The 21,941-nt window shown below is 38.2% G+C and overlaps 1 protein-coding gene across 1 annotated transcript in view; it reads right to left on the minus strand.

Moving 5' to 3' along the window:
• Window positions 1-538: 538 nt before the first annotated feature.
• Window positions 539-21,941, minus strand: part of LOC140928158 (multidrug and toxin extrusion protein 2-like) — a 26,274-nt gene continuing 4,871 nt past the window's right edge. Inside the window, exons 2-16 of the mRNA XM_073377865.1 lie at window positions 21,076-21,629; window positions 18,903-18,945; window positions 17,928-17,972; window positions 16,214-16,311; window positions 14,638-14,735; window positions 13,607-13,720; window positions 11,461-11,528; window positions 11,049-11,157; window positions 9,831-9,906; window positions 6,975-7,044; window positions 6,181-6,310; window positions 5,400-5,437; window positions 4,091-4,147; window positions 2,523-2,619; window positions 539-2,118 (exon numbers count right to left, since the gene is read on the minus strand). Coding sequence (XP_073233966.1) covers window positions 1,730-2,118; window positions 2,523-2,619; window positions 4,091-4,147; window positions 5,400-5,437; window positions 6,181-6,310; window positions 6,975-7,044; window positions 9,831-9,906; window positions 11,049-11,157; window positions 11,461-11,528; window positions 13,607-13,720; window positions 14,638-14,735; window positions 16,214-16,311; window positions 17,928-17,972; window positions 18,903-18,945; window positions 21,076-21,572 — 1,929 coding nt within the window. The 5' untranslated portion in view covers window positions 21,573-21,629 and the 3' untranslated portion in view covers window positions 539-1,729. The remainder of the gene's footprint in view (window positions 2,119-2,522; window positions 2,620-4,090; window positions 4,148-5,399; window positions 5,438-6,180; window positions 6,311-6,974; window positions 7,045-9,830; window positions 9,907-11,048; window positions 11,158-11,460; window positions 11,529-13,606; window positions 13,721-14,637; window positions 14,736-16,213; window positions 16,312-17,927; window positions 17,973-18,902; window positions 18,946-21,075; window positions 21,630-21,941) is intronic.

A 21,941-nucleotide genomic window follows, 5' to 3' on the forward strand; every position in this document is an offset into this window, starting at 1 on the left:
GCTTTTACACACAAAGTTCCAGACTCTCAATTCAAGCGACTGATTCATTTTCTAGAATCGGAACAAAAATATGGAATGAAATGCCTGTATCTTTAAGAAAGCTTTCAAAAAATGCCCTTAAGAGGAAAATAAAACAAACACTCTGCAAGATCCTAGCTTCAGAAGACTATTATATTGATCTCCCAAAAATCGTTCAAAAAGTTAAGTTGAGTTTATTTTCCTCTTAGTTGATATGTAATCATTAATATCGTTTAGTGTATCAGTAGTCTCTTGTCATAACTAGTCAATGTTGTCAATTTTAGTTTCTGTAGTTCTCTTGTTACTTTTAGCTGTATCTAGTTGTATTTATTTCCTGTAAACATGACCCGCGGGCATGTTATTGTACTTTTACATCAAAACACAATAAAATAAAATGTGTGTAAAATAAAATGCAAACCCAGTCATTAATTGGATGCGATATTTTTAGGGTAATGTCGCAGCTCTCCTAACCCTAAAAGCCAATTGGTTCGCAGATACCCTAACCGTGAACAATGGGAAATAATGAACAACAACGATGTTTTATTGTTTTCTTCGACCAATAAGGAAACACCTCAATACAATAAATAGTAATAACTACATATATTAGATTTAAATAAATTTGAATTGAAAATCATATAAATTACAATGGAATCTCGATTTAACGAAGGGCCAAGGGACTGACAATATTGAGGTTCTTTTTCATATATTTTACCATTATTGGGGCAAAGAAAATCGTTCCTTATATCGAGGACTTTGCTCAACTAAGGAAAAATTCGCAAAATAGAAAGCAAGAATCGCTTTGCAATTTCAACTGCATTGACACAATGACTTCGCAATATACTAATACTAATATACTAAGTAAAAACCCGCATATAGAGCGGTTTTCACTTGACTGTCGTAAAACCAAAACCAAAGTAAATACACTAGCCAACCAAAGGACGTAGTAAAACCAAAACCAAAACCAAAACCAATCCCAATTCGACAGTCAAGTGAAAACTGCTCTAAATAGAACATGTACATTAAGAACATCAGGCTGAAAGTTTGTTTACAAAGCCTTGCATATACAAGACCCAATATAGGGTGTTTTCACATGACGTCACGGCGGCCATATTTGTGTCCCAAAACAATGAAACGGCCGCAAAGTTGGTGTTCCAAACCAATCCTGTGGGAGTTGATTTCTTTTCTCATGCAAACGCTTTCTTTTGTTCCAATAAATTTGCATAGATGATGGCCAAGTGAGTGAAAAAGCTCATAGGCCGTTTGCACGATGACGTCTTTTTACTATTAAGACCAGAATTCATTTCGTTTTTTCTTTCATAATTAAATTTGGCGATACCAGTGAGGTTTAAATAACAAAAGCTCTAATTTGCCAAAGAAAGTAAAAGCCTGAAGGTTTCTGGTCATAGTAGTAAAATGACGTTATCATCAGCCTGATTATTAAAACATGTTCTTATATAAAAAGATAAAAAATGATGCTAAGATAAGAAATCAATACAGTAACTCGTACGTTTGCTTATATTTATATTAACGGTATTTTATAATTTTTAATTTTTAAATAATTTTGTATGTTAATTAAACTTCTCGTAATTTATACAGTATAGTATTTCTCAAACAAATTTTAATAACACTTTAAGAAAATTTCAGCCTGATTTCTTACTACGAACCCGGTAAATAACAAATTGATCAGCCTCAATCCCGCAATCATAGGTTATTATAAGTGAATGTTTACTACCGTGGTTAAATTGCGACAAGTAGTCTTTGAAGTAAGTGTATCATTTCCAAATAAAGAAGTCTCGTGCGATGAAGGCAAAGGAATTACAAACCGTACGGCTACAGCGCCGCCTAAAATCATCAGAGATATTACGAGAGGGATAAGTCGCTTTACAATAAGAGCTCTCTTTTGTACTGAGGTAAGACTGTGACTCCTTTTCATATTAGCAGTTGCTTCTGATTCAATCTCTTTTTGGTGACTATCAAACTCTAACGAAGTGTTCACATCATTTGGAAGTAAAGTAAGTCGAAACTGAGAGTTATTGGCATCGATGTGATTCAGAAATGGAAGTGACGAGCTTTTGCTGATCCAGCTTGCAAGAATCAAGTCTGAAAAAAAAAAAACGATACATAAACTCTGCGCTCTTTTTGTGCCAAGTTAGTGTTTCAAAGGCGAAGGACACCCGTATCGAAACGACGGACGACCTTTAAGTACACGAAATGGTACACAATCCACATATTGTATCCGCTGAAAGGTATGAGGATGCCTCATTTGTGAAGGGAGGGGGGTGACTCCGAAGGACGGAGAAGATCGAAGGTTCTTTCCAAGATCTTTCTGGGAAGGAAACCACGCCTCATCACATACTTTTTACGAGACTATCTTACAAAGATCCCACAACCTCAACATTTTCAATCATGAGATTGTTATCAGAGGCATAAGAGGAAATTTCTCATGAGTTTTATCCGCTTCTTCTTACATGTGATGGTGTCTTGAGTATGACTAATCATCGCACCTTTGTGTTTTTTGGCGGAGTGTCCAGCTTGATCTCTATTTAACAAGTCCTCAGAGGTTGAAGCTCTCACAGTCTTGGCAGCCGTTCTTCGCTGTGCCTGGCAAATGAAGAACCATCGTCTGAATAAGGAACTTCAAATAAAACCCACGACTGATAGTTCAGTTTAAATAACTCTTCAACTCCCAAAAGTGACAAACATCAGTACATAATCATGAGAAAGGGTTGTGAGAAATAATAAAATTATCACAATTACCTTAGTGTCCACAATTAGCTTAGTGTCCACAATTAGTTTAGTGTCCACAATTAGCTTTTAGCTAAATACCTTGACACTTTAATAAAGTTTATGTATGTATGTATGTATGTATGTATGTATGCTTTGATCTTCTACCAAATTCTCTTATTCTCCATGGGACAAATTTGCCGCCATGTTGAAATGCGTCCCCCATAACAGTCCCACAATGCACCTTGACAACCATCTCGACCCGGATACCAGAGCTAGTTAAGCTAAATTTTGCTAGCCTACACTAGACTAAACTCCCCTGATCCCCCCTATCTTAGAGCAGCTTTTAGGCTGAGTTGCGTAAATTTAAACTTGCCGATTTGATTTTTTTTTTAGTTTTGAGTGGCAATTCCCGGTTTCCCTAGTCTACAATAAAATCTTCAACCTATAGAGTACTAAAGTGTGACGTCATAAAAAATTAAATTCGTGAAATTACGGGATTTGCCAGGATATTCTAAAACAACATCCAAAAGGCCTACTTCCCAAAGACTAGCATTGTGGGGCAAGTTGTCTGTGTGAGATATTAGCCCAGTTATGTTCTGATGACTACATACAAATCCCTCTAAATTTGACTTGGGTCTAAACGTTTAGACCCAAGTGATGTTGGAGGTATCTGGGGGACCCCAGGAGAGAAATATGTGAGACAACTCGCTTGGATGGAGTGACCCACCTGTCCGTAACATTTTTAATAATCACGTCTACATGATATATGGGTGACCCGTCAAGATGAGGGGCCCGGTCTGTCAGACCACGCCCTCAGCCAGGGCCAAATTTTGCCATGTAAACGTTTCAAGTGGGGTAACCGAGGACGGATTCGAGTTAACATGTTTTGTTAACTGCCTTATGCGGAGATTTTGCATCTCATTAAAAGTGACAATAAAAAGCGACAACACTGCGAGATTGCAGCAAGAGCAGCAAGTGAGAGAAGAAAACCGTCAAAACACGTGGTTTGCCTGCTGCCTTTTTTTACGAGCTTAGCGACCATTCAACAATCTTCAGAAAGTGCACTTCAGATGGCGGAGTTGTAAGATTGAATGTAAACCCGGGTGATTTTTTTTTTACCCCGTCTGCAAAGGTTTCCTCACGAACCTGGGGTCAACCACCTTCATGTACACAGGCCCTAAATGTGATTTCCTTTTACGCTACAGCTACAGATTATAGTTTGGTTCTTTATCTCCAGAATCTTCTGAGTTAAGACTCAAGAGAAGTTACAAAAATGTTAAATATTAGAGGACGGATGTTGGGCTTTGGACTTTTCAATTATACCCTGCAAAAAGGCATCACTTACTAATTCAGCTTGTTTGTCCCAATCTGTTCTCCAGAGAAGAAATAAATATAAACAAGCCTGAAATGAAACAGGGAAAGATGAGATAAAATATTGTCAGTAGTGTAAGCACAAGTACACAAGTAAAAGGGCTATGCCATGCATTCCAAACTTCTATTTTCGATCATACTGCTAACAATCCTTCTGACTACATAAAAGAAATTACTAGCAAAAACCGTGGACGACGATCCTGCTGGTTGTCAACGTTGGATCTCTAGAAAAGAGATCTAATCGGCTAAAAAATGAAGAACAAAAATCGAAAAGTCTGAAGCCTACTGCAAAGCTGATATAGCAACGTGTACTGCTTTTTTGAAAACAATATTTCGGCTTGCCACACCAGCCTTCTTCCGGTTTTCAGATGTTAGTGAAGTTATGATAGAACTATTACTCAATATATTTTTTTGATGGAGAACGTCGCAACAGAAATTGTTTAAAAGAAAGAGAAAATTAATAAGGATATAGACTACAATTCGTCCCCGGGGTTTAGGCCATTAGGTTCAGAGTCATGGCCTTAGCTATCAATTGTGACTCCCTCGCCTTACGGACTCAGTCATGTAGGGAATGAATTTTCTGTAGTGAAATTAACTGCATGGAAACAGTCGTAGGTTTGGAATTAATGTTAGTTTTGTCGACTGGACGTCTGTCCTTGAGGCATCGCTTACTGAGTGTGTCTTCAACTTTTCACACAATACGTTACACATTTTAGCTGGACACCCAAAAACAAGCGATCATTGGAAAGTTGACTTTCAAAAAAGTCCTTCGTCCGATTCAATATGGCGCGAGACGAAGGTCGACCTCTCGCGACTTCGTCGCTCGCTTGCCCGCTTCGCGGCCCGTAGCTCGTTGCGCTCGTTAAGGTGATGTTACACGGGACGATTCCCATGACGATTTTTAGCGCAACACAACGTTGCAATGCTGGAACAATGTCGCAACGATGTCCGTTGCAACGCTGTGTTGCGCTAAAAATCGTCGTTGCAAATCGCTCAGTAACATCACCTTTAAAAAAACTCCTAGGTCGACTTGTAGCAACTAAATTTATATCATTGTAACTAAACACGTCTGTTGTTTAGAGTGTTTAATAAAGACCTTTATTATTATTATTATTATTATTATTATTATTATTATTATTATTATTATTATTATTATTATTATTATTATATTCTTATTATTATAAAGTCTACCTCGAAAGCAGCAATAGGCCGGGAAAAGCTGCTTATACTTTAATACTAAACTTTACGGAAGTGACATGGGAGTCGTCACGAGTCATGCCTACCTGAAGAAACACTCCAGTTGAAATACCAATCCACAGACCTTTAACACAACAAGAAAAAAAGGCATAATAATAATAATAATAATAATAATAATAATAATAATAATAATAATAATAATAATAATAATAATAATAATAATAATAATAATAAATAAGTAATAGTTAACTCCCGCCCTACAGATAGCTTGCTATTACGGAAATAATTCCGTTAATATTAACGGCACCCGGGCCTCCAACATTTGACTAAAATACTCGCCCCATGTATAAGGGACTCCAGATTCCGGAGTCCATGAAATTTTTGCTTTTGGAATCCAGAATCTAGGAAATTTTTGCTTGTGGAATCAGGAATCTTGAGCTTTAGAATCCGGGATAAAGCTCAAGGAATCCGGAATCCCTTTAAAGATTGGAATCCGGAATCCAAATTCCACTGACAAAGTTCGGAATCTAGTGCCTGGAATCTGGAATCGACAGCATTAAATCCGGAATCCCAGACTGTCCCTTTAAATACATGGGGCGAAAAATACTTTCATTCATCTAATACGGACGCACCGCCCTTTTTTGAGGTCCAAAACAAAACAATTTTGTTTTAACGTTTAACCGTATATCAATCTGAATCGCATAAAATCGAAGGCTATTTTTTCTGTTTTGTATCATCGCTTTTGGTTAGATTTACCCTTTCATCAAAATTCCTCAGCAGTAACCAGTTAAATTAAATCCCATCAGAAACTCATGAGCTTCTGTTTCCGTGCTCAACGAGTTTATTCCATGAACATGTCTTTTTTACCTGCGCTTTCATGGAAGACAAAAAACATTAAAGTGATCCCAACGGAAAGAGCCACGAAATATGACAGAAAATTGATCAGTACTCCTATCCTCTGTCGGCCAGCCCCTCGTACAATCCCACTACAGACACCCTAAAAAGAAAGGTCACCAATGCAAACATGTGCAAACACATAATATTGTTAATACCAACTCTTACTCAAACTTGTCCTATAAAATCAGTCCATCAAGCTGCAATGGTGAAGTGGTCCATTAAGTTATAATGGTGGAGAAAGCGGTTCTTAAGGCAATGTGGGCATGCAGATTTTCTACTACCACAGTGATATCAGGGGCACCCAACGTCAATTTTGGAAAATATCTGTTCGGAAAACGATTTGAGATCCAGAATTTTCGGAATAGTTGTGGTAAAATTTCTTGCTTGCCTGCCTCTCCTAGGATTTTCGAACATATATGGTATAATTGCCCACTTATAACGGATTCTTACCCTAAAAAGGTCATCGTTGAGTGCCCCTCGTGAAATTTCCCCAAATTTATCTTTCTCCCAAAGTTCCAACATGAATTTATGTCAGCAAGCTGTAGGAGCTAACAATGGAACGAAATTTCCTCTGAGGCTAGCATTAAGCTCTACAGCGAGTTCCTGGAAAACTATGCGAAATGGACTATTCCCCCTAAGTTGTCAAATGGATATCAGCCCAATGTACTGTTAGTAACAGTGGCACAAAAATCAGTTACTAATCAACTTGTCAGCTTATTAGCCAAAGCTATACATGGGTCAGTTCGAAGTAAGCAGACATATACCTGAATTCCATCAAAGAAAAACAAGACTACCACGATGCGAATGTTCCTCTTGTACACAACCAAAACATCACTGAAAGAAATGAAAATGTCTCCATGAAAAATTTAAGAAAAAAAAAACACTTTGCTAAGACGGACAGAGGTAAAAAATGATGAATGGAATTTTCATTGTTAAATAACCAATCAAATAGGTGATTTAAGGTGACTCGACCCAGTTTTTGGGGGGGGATACCATCCTACTTTGAAGCTCTCTGGTATCCCCACCTTTACTTTTACCGTACGTCTAACACATAGAATGGATAACATATAGATCAATGTACAATATAACATAAAATTTTTGGCGATCGGAGTAAATGTCACGTGGTTATAATGCCACGCCCTTTTGAGGTCTGAGTCGAAAATCTGCTGTTGCCGGCATTTTTTCGTGAAAATCTCTCGGCTACACATAGTGCGCATTAGTGCCTTCGCTGAACAGAGTTTCACCAAAATCGCAAAGACCCAATTCGAGAAATTCAGCGGTTTCCAAATTTAGGTCATAACTTATGCGAAAATGATAAGCAAACTTTACACGGATTATATCTAATAAACTATGAGATTCATCTCTTTATTTTGGGCATCGTTATAACAGATGGGTCCTTGCAAGTCAGCAAAACGCTTTAGGGCCTTGTAAATGCGCGCGATTTCGAGCAAAGCAAACATATAGAAATTATAGTTTTCGCTATTTGTTGACGTTTGTCAGCGTTTAAGAGTCCTTCTCACGAAAAAAGCATTTTCTTAAAAATTCGTAGTTTTTTTTCCTTCAAATTTTTTTAGGGCCACAATTGATTAACTAACTACCCGGACTCTGAATTTCATGGTCATTGAAAAACTGTGACATTATCTTTTATAAGCTCAAACTTGAGTAAACATTGAAGATCGGCTATTGGCTTGCATTAAACCTATGAAAAAATGATATTTTTTTTAATAGTAAGTAGATTTAGTGTGTAGCACTTCTTGATTTTTTTGCAACGGCACAAGAAGCACGAGAATTGATTAAAAATTGTGAGATAAACCTCTATGTAACACGCGATGGGCTGTCTCACTGTACCAAAAAAAACATTTCTCGGTGAGCTTTCGGAAGTCAGCCAAGCGTGGTCATTGCACGCGTGCTGAACAAGAATGCTGTATAATGACAGACTAGAAACAATAGACAACTCCCAAAGCATAAACTCAGCCAAAACGCTAAAAATCTTCAATGTTTACTCAGGTTTGGGCTTATAGAAGATAATGTCACAGTTTTTCAATGACCATGAAATTCAGAGTCCGGGTAGTTAGTTAATCAATTGTGGCCCTGAAAAAATTTGAAGGAAAAAAAACTACGAATTTTTAAGAAAATGCTTTTTTCGTGAGAAGGACTCTTAAACGCTGACAAACGTCAACAAATAGCGAAAACTATAATTTCTATATGTTTGCTTTGCTCGAAATCGCGCGCATTTACAAGGCCCTAAAGCGTTTTGCTGACTTGCAAGGACCCATCTGTTATAACGATGCCCAAAATAAAGAGATGAATCTCATAGTTTATTAGATATAATCCGTGTAAAGTTTGCTTATCATTTTCGCATAAATTATGACCTAAATTTGGAAACCGCTGAATTTCTCGAATTGGGTCTTTGCGATTTTGGTGAAACTCTGTTCAGCGAAGACACTAATGCGCACTATGTGTAGCCGAGAGATTTTCACGAAAAAATGCCGGCAACAGCAGATTTTCGACTCAGACCTCAAAAGGGCGTGGCATTATAACCACGTGACATTTACTCCGATCGCCAAAAATTTTATGTTATATTGTAGATTGATCTATATGTTATCCATTCTATGTGTTAGACTTACGATAAAAGTAAAGGTGGGGATACCAGAGAGCTTCAAAGTAGGATGGTATCCCCCCCAAAAAACTGGGTCGAGTCACCTTAAGTCACACAAACAAAATAAATACTTATTACTGTAAATGGCACCTTCTGTGCATTTGTCTCTCAGCTGATCTGACTGGCATTTTCCTCGTAACACAAACACATTCACCAAATAATTCTGATAGCAACAGTTTCCGTAATCAAGGTTTCGTTAAAACCTAGCTGATCCTAAGTTCTCCGTATAGCGTAATGAGTTGTACATCCCAGCCTGGCAGCCTGTAATGACGGCCAAAACCCTCGCAAAAGAACTCGAGCACAGTAACTGTTTGCTTGAACTCGGCGACGTCTTGATTGTATTGAGCGAGCTTATTGAAAGCTTATAGAAACGAAATCAACGTGCCTTGCCAATAAAGGAATGCTATCTTTTTCAGACGGCTTCCAAGTCAGTTAAATTGTTTTCTCTTTTCTATCTTGTTGAACCATTTTTGTTCACAGTTTGCTCTTACTTGATGAAGTTAGCCTGTTCAAGTACGGTGCAAAGAGAGAAAAAAAAAGAAAAAAAAAACAGAAAGAAAGTAACAGCGACTGGAACAGGCTATGATGAAGCCGTCAATTTGAGCAACAGTCAGAATTGTCCCCTTTCCCTTTCGTTTCTCTTACCGTAGAGCACTTTCCGTACAACTGACAAAAGCAGTTTTCAAATGCTAGGTAAAAGTTAGAAAAATACACGGTAGTATATAATGAACGTCTTCCGCGCGGTAAATGCTCGAAAAATTAACAATTTTTTATTTTTGTTGGGACCGGAGATTTGAACACTGATGAACACGCCGAAATGTCAAACAGGTTTGCTACTACTGCATACAAATAACCAACTGTACGAAATTTCCTGGTAAATTTGCACTGGTTTCACCTGTTTTCTGTTCAATAACTAAAATGCAAATAGATAATAAACGCATATGGTATGGTATTTACAAACCTACTGCTGGTGAAGACACGACCACTGATATCTCCAAGTCCAAGGAAGACCGTAAGTATAATAAGTTCTACAGAAACTGTCAGATCGAAGCAAAAATAAGTGAATACGTATGGAAATTCCAAGGATTGCTGTTAAGTAGTACGGTAGTGAGTACGTCTTACGTTTGTCACATGAACCTAGTTAAATAGCCATAGCTCCTACAGCCATAGGCTCAGTCTTCAGCCTTGGTGTCTCGATGCGGATTCGGTACTCCCCAAGGGCGCATCAAGACACTAGCCTGAGAAATCAGCCGACATTTGGCGACGCTACCACTGGTTTCCCCGCAAAATGACGTCTGAGAAACGAGCGCAGAAATTCCGTACTGATGGCGCGTCACTACCCAGATCTGGGTAGTGCTTCTGATTGGTCGTGCCGCGTGGGAAATTTGATTCAACCAATCAAAAGCACCACTTAGATCTGGGTAGTGACACGTCATCAGTATGGAATTTCTGAGCTCGTTTCTCAGACGTCATTTGGCGGCGAAACCAGTGGAAGCGTCGCAAAATGTCGGCTGTTTTCCCAGGGTAACCAAGACACCAGAGGCTGGGGACTGAGCCTACTACAACCATCGATTGTGTCTGAATTCAGATTCCAGATGTGGAGCATCGGGACTATAGTAACCATGACGCGGTTGTTCAACAGTTGAATAGCGCTATTCACCAGATAAGCCACTATCCGGCGGATAACACAATTGGTTTCTTGCTAATACTTATCCGCTGAATAGTGACTAATCCAGTGGAAAACGCTATCCCTTGATTGAATAACTATGGCCGGAAGGACATAGGTTCGACTACTATTGGTAAAACTTGAATTTTCTTCTTCCGAGTCGCCTGTTTTATTACCAAAACGCGTTAATAACTTGCTTTAATAAACTAGAGGCGGAAACAAAGAAAACAGAGAAATAAGCAAAGAACAGGAAAAGCCTATATATAGTTAGCTTCGGTCCCTCGTTTACCTCAGGGATGATGAGTGAGCAATATACGCGAGTGCGGTTGAAGGAGAGACGAGACGTGGAGGAAGGAAAGAAAATTTTCTCTCTTCCCTTCACGTTTCACCTTCCTCGCAGATGGCGATTTCCACGCGCACTCGCGTATTTCGCTCGCTTTACTATCCCTGAGGTAAATGAGGGGACTACTTGTAGTTTAATAGTTTAAACCCAGTTGTATTAAACGCGTTTACCTATTAATCCCAGAGCCACTTTGATCGTCTTTTTTACTGCCTTTGGGTTACCAGCACCAAGGAAATTTCCAACACGAACCCCAGCAGCAACACTCAATCCCAGTGGTATCTACAATAGACACACTCAGATTTCAATTCAGTGCCAGAGAGGGGGTGGGTAGGGGGACTTTTGCAAAACACCAAAGTGACTTCCAGGTCTCGGTTGTTCAAACGTTGGATAGCGATATCTACCGGATAAATCACTATCCAGCGGAATAGTATGAAGGAAACCCTTGCGTTATCCCGCAACTTTTGAACAACTGGACCCAGAAAAGGGATTGAAAGACCTCTGACTGGAATTTTTCTAAAACAGAGTGGCGATAGATGTTTAGATCCATGAAAAAGAGTAAGATTTAAAAAAAGTTACCCTTACCATAAATACAAAGCCTGCCCAACTAAAAAGAATTCCAAACGATGCCAACTGCACTTCACCAAGGGTCCCTTAGAAAGAAAACAACGATAGCACTAGTTAATACAAAAAACAACAACAACAACAACTGCAGACACCAACAGTTACATGTAATCTCTCATTCACTAATTAAAAATAGGTGATAAGCTTTAAGCTTGTTATCACCATAGGGTACGCCTCCAACATTGCTGAATGATCCTTAGAGTGAAAAAAATGTCACTTATGAACCTCATATATGACATTTTTCCACAGCTAGGTTCGAAAGAGCTCCGCCCAGTGTTTGGAAGATCTGTCGTTCAAATCCTGTCAGCTACGGTGCTGCACCTGTTGTCTTCTCCCATGTTGAAATAATGTCGATCACTATATCTTTCTCAAATTACATTTCAATCTAGATTTTTGAAAACCAGGTTAGCAAGTATTCTGGAATTACACAAAAATTCCCAGTAACGCATGAAAAAAGAACGCATATAAAGCGTTAATGGGCTGCCTGTGGCACCCCAATTAAAGAATGGGCTTCCTCCGTTGAAGAAAGACAAAATGGCGGACGGCTCACCCAGATGGCATTGCGTGGCCCACTCCCCCTTCAATGGGGCTGGGTTTTGCAGGGAGGAGACGGGTCAAGTCATCTGGTGAAACACACAGAGCAAGAACCCCTCCAGGGAATAATAGAATTTATTATATAACCACCAATGAAATACCAGGTGAGCTTTCGCGCGCGAAGCGCGCCAGCGGAGCACCATGGGTAAGAAAATGAAGTAATCTACCCATCCGAGAAAATTTGGTAATCACGTGACCGTACACCGCCGGAGAGACCGTCCGTCCGCACCACAGGCATACAAATCTAAAATAACTCAATCAACAAGTATGGCAACCCGAATGCAACGCGAGGTTATTTTGGCGGGAAATCGCATAGCCACCGGTGTCTTGTAAAGCAGAGACAACAAAAGAGTCAATAAAGACGAAAACGGAAAGCGAAAATTGTTTCTGTATCAGTGTTGTCTAAAGTATTAAGCTTAAATATATATTGTCATGTCCACAAATTTGGAATATAGAGCAAGAGAAAGACAAAGAAAAAGAGAAAGTGGGCGGCAGGCCAGCGAAGCTCAGCGAGAAAAAGGGTGACAGGGATTTAGAGCGAGCGATAAAAAACCGAAGGAAACATGTTTTTGTTGGAAGAACAACATGAAAATTTTGTAGGGGTGACAAAATGAGAAATGCTAGCGGCCACCATTGCAAGGTGAAAATGAGCGGCTGTGAAAAAAAGTGAACGGGAACACGTACGACATTTCCTCCATAAAACGTGTAACAAAGACCCTGTTTACATGGAGTGTGGGACCCCGGTCTAGTGGGGTAAGTTTCTTTCGTTTTGTGTCCCCCAGAGCGTGAAAACAAAAGAAACCAACCCCACTAGACCGAGGTCCCCCACTCCATGTAAACAGGCCCTAAGAAGTTTCTGGAAGTTTCGCGTTGTAGTCGTGCAAAACAACGGCAAAGAAATGTACAAAAAAAGTGTGCTGCACGTGCAAAGTTGCTTTTGCTAATTAGACCTATTGATGTTTTTCACCGTTTTCCGGCGGTGCATGCCTTCGCCGCTTAGCATTACATTATATTTTGTTTGAACAAACTATAAATATTATCGAGAGCTTCGCTTTTAGCCTTGGCTAAATCTATATATTATCTTCACATGTGAAAATAACATGTTATCTTCACATGTGAAAATTTCATCTTTGCTATGGCTACATACACCAAAATACTATTAAAGTGAAATGGTTTGGTATTTCATTGGTGTTTATATAATAAATAGAACATTACATGGCCGCTTGGAGATACGAAATTTCTCTTCTCGTGTTGAAACAATACACTCAACGAGAAATTTCGTATCTCTGCGCGGCCATGTAATATCCTCTATATCTTTCCGCGAATCTTTCAGCTTGTTATGGTCTTACCAGATTATTTAAGTGCATGCAATGGTTGATAGTGGTTGGGTTTGAGCTTGTTGACCTAACTAGTTGAGAGACCAGCACTTTACCAAATAAGCTATCAACCTTACACTGATGCAATATGACTACGACCGATTAACCAATGAGCGACATGAGTAAAGGGAGCATACCTGTCAAAAATGCTCCACTTTGAAAGCTCCAAAACTCAATACAGGTCATGAACATCCCTGAGACAGCAAGTTTAAAAAACTGTGACCAGTTCAACAAGCTTTCAGTTGTCCAACCTGAATGGTACAAGACCCAACAATCGAGGTCCTTTTAATAAATATACAATCATAAAAAATTCTGCAGCAAGTTAATTATTAACTTGATGAATGCATTAGGTATAGTAAAGTAAAAGTGCACAATTAGTCAATGGGGGCGACAAGGCTGAGCAAGTTATCTCTGGTTTTTGTAGCTTTTAGTAACATGCTCACCAGGAGTATACTGGTAAACTTGAGACTTTGCGAGACCCTGGTTGCCAAATTCGGGACTGAGACTCAAGCATTTTTATCAAATGCGAGCTAAGAGGAGTGATGCAAGCTCAAGACATTACTTCTAAAATATCGAAGCCGAGACTAAGCGCCAAAAAAACATGAGATAAGGGTGCAAATAAAGCTAAAAAAATGACCGAAAACACCAATGGAAGCTAGCGGAAGCCCACAAGTATACTGCTTTGTCTTGTTTTACTGTCTTAATCCACTAGTTCAGTTCATTTAATAAACTGTACCCATGAACTCTGAAAAATTCGACTCCTGAAGACCAAACGGAATTACAGGGGCGGATCTAGGGGGAGGGTGCAGGGGGTGCGCACCCTCCCCTGAGATGACCTGCGGTTTTCTAATACAACTGGTATTCTGCAAAAAGAAAAAAACTATGTGGTTTATTGGTGTTGAAGTAGAGCAAGAGACGAGTGTACCCCCTCCTAAAAAAAATCCTGGATCCGCCCCTGAATTAGGATAAAAAGACAAATCCGAAACTCCAAGACCCGTCGGCAAAAAAATTCGAGACTCCGAGTCGCAAAAATCACCCAACGGCTACATAATATCTCCTATAATTTACAAGAGCCACAGATTGTACATAAGCACTGGACAAATCTTTATTTAATTGGTGAACAAGTCAAAACTCTTGAGCAACAAGCACTGCATGATATCAAATTCACCTGGCCAAGTCTTTTTATGGAGCTTAAAGACCTTCATGTAAGCAAACAGCAAACTTGTTAAAATGCATACAGTCAGAGCCCAGCTGATGGCCACTCCCCTGCCAAATTAAAACAAGATCCACATGTCAGAGAGCTTGACTAGAATCAGAACGCATCACAGTGGAGGCATTAAATCTTATTATTTACGGCTACCCACATTATAGACCAGGCTTTCACCTGAGTGGTTTAGGTTGGGTTACCCTCAAAGCGGTACAGTTAAACCCTGTTAAAAGCACCTACACTGGGGCAACAAAAGTAAAGAGAAGTCGGTGATGATGTCCCAAAAACTAAATTTGTAGCCTGCGAGCAAAGAAAGGCCCAAGAAAGGATTTTTGGTTTTGGCTGCGGGGAATGGAACAAGAGCCAGGTTGGCATAATCCAGAGTGAGCGAAATGAAAAATGTCCACGAGCTAAAAATGAGCCTGTTGGTGCAAACTGGTGGGAAAATATAGCAATGTTATGCTCCAATGACGCCATATGAATCCTTCTAAAATAGGCCTGGATGATCCAAGCCAATTCAGTCCAAGCAAATTCTATTTTCCCTTTCTTTCTAATTTTGCTTTTCAAGGTTAAAAGAAAAAAGATTTATTATTTGATATTAATATCAAAAAAGGAGGGTTTGATTGTACCTGGAGGCTCTTGTTCCACTCAGAGGATGAAAATTTATTGTGATGACCACTGTTATTGCATAAACTTTCACTTGGAAGAACCCCTTCCCCTCTACTGATAAGCACTCCACCTCAGTTATAGGCCCATCTACCTGTCAACCTTAAAAATACATCCAGTTATAAAAGCCCCCCCTCCCCCCTGCCCCCGATGGATATTAGCCTCCTCTGGCTTGTATTGAAATAAATTCGATTTTTTATGACGTTCTGAAAAGCTTAAAAATGCGAGTAAATTCAAGAAGTATTTTAATCAGCACTGAAAAGGTTTATAGCTTGTTTTGAAATGCTTTCCCTAATTTCCTACCTAGTGAACGTAAGGCACTCCACCCACCCCCCTTCGCCCCTTCAAACGGTATTCACGAAATCAGAGTTGAAGGTTTAGACAATTTACTTTTACAGCTGTAACAATGTAATTTGTGTGACTGTATAATTGACAGGTGCTTTCAAGATCAGATTAAGATTAAGGAACGGATACAAAAGGTACAGTAAACACCCGCATGTAAGAACAAATCGATTGAGAACACCAGTCTGAAATTTGGCCAATTAAAGCCCCATCTTTATAGGAACAAGATCAGCCTGAAAATTGTAACAATTGTTTATGTTTGCTGTCAGATAACTTCATTTGTTAATATAATCAAATTACAGAATATTAGTTATTTTATTTTCCTAAAATATGCTAAATATACCTCTAGCAACATGTTTTAGATAGCATTACTAAATAAAAATTTAAGAACATTTTAAGAACATTTTGACGCTGATTTGTCATTAAGCACCCGATAAATAAGAACTCAATCAGCCTGACCTCCGAAATCGTGTGTTCTTATATGCGGGTGTTTACTGTATTTATAGGTTCCTGGTGAATTGTAACTTACCGTAGTCCTAGCTTTAGCACCATTGCCATCAGGGCATTGAGACCAATTTGTATCCCATTAGAAATTACACACACATAAAGTATAGGTTTCACAATACCCTATAAGCAAAAATAGCAATTTAAGTACATCTCCTTTAATTCAGCCTTTACAGGGAGCAGAAGAATGTGGCTGTTTTAATGAGGTGCAGCAGTGGCCTGGTTATATATGTTACAGGTCAAAATTAAATTCAGGTTAATTAAGAATTTGTTCATGCTTAGCGTGCATATATCGAGTTATGGATGTACGCGGGAAGTTCGGAGAGCATGAAAGATGCGTAAGAATTGCTCGAAATGCAGCCAAGAGCAACTCTAGCTTCTTGTGTGCTCTCCAAACTTCCCAAGTGCATCCATAACTTGATATACACACAGCTAAAAGCATAAGTAAATTCTTTTATAACATAGCTGACAAAATGCTTGCTTTTTGATTAAAAGCAAAATTCTCATAACACGCGACACAATAACAAATGCTTCTATTGGCCGATTACAAACATGCCACAATCGTCTGGTTTGAATGAAAATTCTTTCCATAAAACTGAGAAAGAAAATTTGCTTATTTATTCGTTAACGATCAATGGAACTAAGCAGAAACAAAGGTAAAAGAGTCTTAAAGTCCACCTAAAGTTAAATACTCAAATGTTCTTAAGAAGTCATGGAGTATCGTTTGGATTTGTTGAAAAGATGTTTATGTTTTTCTTGGCGAAATCCAGAAAACTTGTTTTTTAGGAAAGAAGACTGTCATCCTACTTTAAACTTATATTCATTTACGAACAATGGCTGATCATTACAGCTTTTTTAGAAGACCTGGCAGCAGTTGTGTTTGTGAGTAATAAATTTATGTCTTAATTCTTGTGCAATTTGTCTTGTTATTGCAAGAGAAATTTTCCTGCTTCAGTCGAATTGTTCAGCGATAACAAAAGCACATAATTTTTTATTATTGAGCTTACTTTATAATAATCTCAACTTGTTTTGTAAAGGATAAACAAACATTAAAAACAGAGGACACTTTATACAAACTGGATATTTTCCGACACAGACAAATTTGTGGTCTTTTTTCCTCTTAAATGTCAGTCTTTACGGCAGACTTTTCAACAAATCATTCAGGCTCTATTAATTAAGCTCATTTCGCGAAACATCTTCACCACTTTTGCTGTTAGTTTGAGTGGCTAAAACGAAGCTAAATTCCAAAAAAAATCTAGAAAGTTTTTCATCATTGCCGTCGACTTTTGGGTACTTAGGTAAAGAGACGAAAAACACAGATGAACACGTCACTATGAAAAAAATCTTTATTTACACAAGGGTGTGATATAAACAGATTTTGTTGATAGCGGCTCAATAGGACTTATATAGGTTAAGCACGCGTGCTATGTTATAAAATTTTTTAACCTACATGTAGGTTGTGTAATCTCCACTCCATTCTGAATTTTCACCTGGCACATCTGTTTTCTAACATTTAAGCAGTTTTAACACAGCATGTGGCAGCATTTTAATGTTTGCAATTTTTACATTAGGTTGTTTCTAAACTTCCCTTGTATCCTACATGCCCTAATTATTCATGAATTAGGGCTTTGAGGCAAAAGAAATATTGAGAATCTAGCTTAAACCATAATTATTTGACCAGTGTAACACATACATGACTAAAATTCCCTTTACATACATGTACGTAGCTTTCAACACACCTGTGTCTGAAGATATCTTTGTAACAAGATGAATAAAAAATTCCCCTGTTAAAAGAAAACAAAACAAAAACCGTTTTTAGGGGTTAAACGTTATGAGAAACAATGAAAAAAGGGTTTTTTTAATTGTACGCAAAGTTTATAAGGCAAACGCAAACTAAAGTGCTACTGACAGTCTGTTGTGCAAATAGACCTTGTCACGGTTTTCGACGCCATCTTGACGAGTAGGCAAACGCGAGAGAAATTACAGTGTTTGTATGAGAATCCAATGTGGAATAATTTCCGTAAAACGACTGTTCTGAAAAAAATATGAATTTTAAACTAAAGCTACACAGCAAAGGATTTTACTAACAAGTTTTGGGAGCTGTTACTGTTCTTAAATTTCTCCAGAAGCTTGCTTCAAATTTTCCATATATTTCTCTGCAATTTTTCCCCGGAAATTTTTACAGACAAATGTATAGAAAATTTTTAAAAAAGATTCTAGGTCCTCTAGCTCATGTAACGCCCCCCAAATTTTTTCAGTAGAATCCTTAAGAGTAAAGCTTTAGTTTACAATTCATATTTTTTTCAAAGCAGCCGTTTTACGGAAATTATTCGACATTAGATTCTCATACAAACACTGTAATTTCTCACGCGTTTGCCTACTCGTCAAGATGGCGTCGAAAACTGTGACAAGGTCTATTTATGAGGGAGTTACATTTGATATTTCTAAGAGGTACCTTTTCACAGGGCAAAGACATATTTGAAAATAAATTAGCTTTGATGTGAAACCAAAGCTGACTGTCCAGCTGACAAAGAGCATACAGTGTAGAAGGTCAAATTTGACAAAGTAAAAATGGCCTTTAAATAAAATTTGAGACCCCCTGTCAAAGGCGATGCCTAAAAGTGATATCATGATATTATTTTAAAAAAAGTGCAACAGTTACTTATACTAGAAGTTTTGCAAATGCATGCAATAGTTGTTGTTAATGTACTTACTATTAGAGCAGGAATACATATGAGGACAAAGTCTTGTGTCAACCTAAAAGTTAAAACAAATATAATTTATATTAAAATTCAGATATGATGTGCACTCTGATTAGTTGAAAAAGTGTGCTTTGTTAGAGTATAAAACATGGAGCAAAAGCTGTCACATCATCTGCCACCAGTTATATATAAATATAATATGTATATTAATTTATACAGTATGTTTTCAAATTGTCTTCTAATAACTTCCAGGTTTTCATGGGCCACGTCAATTTGGGCAGATTTAACTGAACATTTTACCAAGTAAGAAACTGATTTTTGGGCGTTAAGTATATTTCTGCTGCATTCGAATTCACAGAATTTTTCACTTGTTTCACTTTATGATAGCTTTTAATGCTTTGATAGCTTTTGTCTTAAACAACCAATCAAATCATTTGGCCCATTTTAAAAAGGAATGTGATTGCAGCTAATTTAAGTGTAATTTATGAGAGTGTAAAACATGTTGATGACACTCTCGTTCACTTTGAAAATAAAGTTTGTTGTGGAACTAATTATAAAGTTATGTGTGGGGAATTTATTAAGGGAATTCTTAATCATAAAACAAATAAAGAAGACTTGACTGTGCTCCATTCTGTAGCCTGCGAGCAAGCTCTCCTGGAGCATTCTGGCAGCGGAGTGAAGAGGAAGGAGAGCTTGCAGTCACGTCTCAGGAGTTTGAATTCTGCAGGGCTGTCAGTTTTGGCCAATCAGCACGGAGCACAAATGAGCATCAAATGTACATAAAGCACGTGAAAGATAAATTTTGCATGAGTGAACAAAGCCCTGAAAGTATGGCTGCAGCGAGAAGATGAAACACCAGAAAATTCTTGAGTTCTTGTTTTTGTAGGCAGGTCTTTGAGGGGGTCAGAAAGAGGAACATAATTCAAAAAGTGGCAAACCACCACTAATGCCTGCTTCAGCCCTTGGCATAGAGAAAACAAGATTTTATTTTGTAAGCTTTGTAGCCTTTAATTCAGGATATTGTTCTTCTGAAAGTGTTTTGAAATGAAGATGCCCAGAACAACTAAATAAATTTTGTCCCTAAACTGAATTTGTCTGTTGTAAAAGATGTTAAAATCATATATAAATTTACTTTCCCTCCAGCACAATATAAACTCTACCATGAGTCCCTTTCTGTCCACCACAAAGAAGCTAAAGCAACTAGCAAATAACCCAGCTCTAAAAGCGTTAAATCTTTAAAAGAGATCTTCTCTTTAGAGCGATAAAAGGTTTTTGAAGGTTTCGATTTAATGAAGGTGTCTTAATTAAGCCTATTAGCTTGCAACCAAGCTCTCCCAAGGGAACATTACATCATCACCTGGTTAAATATCAGCCAATCAGCATTTCACATCTCATTTTCAGATGCCGATATTCAAATTTATGAGATGTGAGTGCAACCTGTCCTTTCCCTTTTAACCTTTACCCCAGGGAACCCCAGGAGACCTTGCTTGCAAGCTATCTATTCTGTTGTAAACACTCACTGGATGTGGCTAGAGCACTCAAGAAGTAGGGAGAAATACTCAAATAATGTCTTGTGTCTACCCCTAAACTACTTTCATGTTCTAGTCACTTCCTCTGTGTGTTACAACAGAATACAGAGCACAGTCAAGATTTCTTCATCTGTTAATTAAGCAATGGTCCAGATAAGAAGGAAAGGACCAAAACGCAGTGAACACGTCGGAATGCAAAAAGGTGCTAACTTTACTATTGTGTCTACTAAGGTTCTGATTGGTTTAAACATCAAATTTTACGAAATCTTCACAAAGCAGCATGTATATTAATCCCTTTTTTTCTATCCAACTTCCTTATAACAAAATCTCATCTGAGTCTAAGTGACACAGAAATCGTTTGTGCGAATCATGTAAAATTGTGAACATTTCTTGGCCATTGATTGCAACTCTTGTGATTGGTCAAAATGTTTTAACACAAAAATACACCCTTTAAAAGTGGAGTTTAAATAAATTTTCTTTCGTAAACTGCCTTTTTGTAGATTTATGCATTCTCTGTGTAAAAATGAAAACATTTCCATGTGAGGAAAGTGTATTGCGCCACAACAAAACAAATTGCTTCCCTTCTTACCTGGATCATTACTTAAACAGGGACTCCATCACATAAGAAGGTACGTATTACCTGAGTACAAACTAACCTTGCAACAGTCTCTTCTTGTTGAACCAGCAACAAAAGCAACTCAGTATTAACCCATAGTGACCAGGCTAAGATACAAGTTAATCCTAAAATCCAAACTCCTCTTTGCAGCACAACACCAACAAGGTGATAATTCTTTGCTCCAAATGCTTGAGAACAAAGTGTCTCCACTGCAGAACTTAAACCAATAAAAAGTGAAGGTCCTGTCACACCGATAAAAGACAAACCTAAAGTTGCTGCAGCTAATTCGACTTCACCAACACGTCCGGCGAAAAACAAGCTGATCATGTTAACCATGTGATAGAAGAAGTAAGAGAACACTGTTGGCCAAGCTAGTGCAAACAGTTCTTTGATTTCTTTGTAGTTGCTTCCAGATAGCAGTTGACAACAAAGTCCAGATTTTCCCTCTGTTAAATGTTGAACATGAATCTGAAATTCAGAGGGATGCTTGGATTCTTTGGATAAATCTGAATTACCTTCTTTATGGGCCATCTGCATGATTCACTTGCAATCAACCAAACAGCAACTCTTATTTTCAATGTTGGTTTGACCAAACTAGAAGATTTAACACAATAAAAAACTATTAATTATATCATGTGCGCATGACTAATACAAGGATGCTACAGGACCCAGGGTATGATGGTATACTATTTCACTATTTAGTAGCCTGCGAGCAAGCTCTCCAGTGCTCTCTGTCAGCGGGGCAGGAAATGGAGAAGAGCTTGCAACCATGTCTCTGGAATTTGAATTCCACGGTGGCTCCCTCTCGACTGAACTGTCAGATTTCTGTCATTCGGTGTGAAGCTGAAGTGAGTGCGAATGTAAAAGAAAAACATTTGAAAACATGTGAAAACACACACCAAGGGT

Source organism: Porites lutea, chromosome 2 (genome assembly GCF_958299795.1).
Source record: "Porites lutea chromosome 2, jaPorLute2.1, whole genome shotgun sequence".
Taxonomy (NCBI): domain Eukaryota; kingdom Metazoa; phylum Cnidaria; class Anthozoa; order Scleractinia; family Poritidae; genus Porites; species Porites lutea.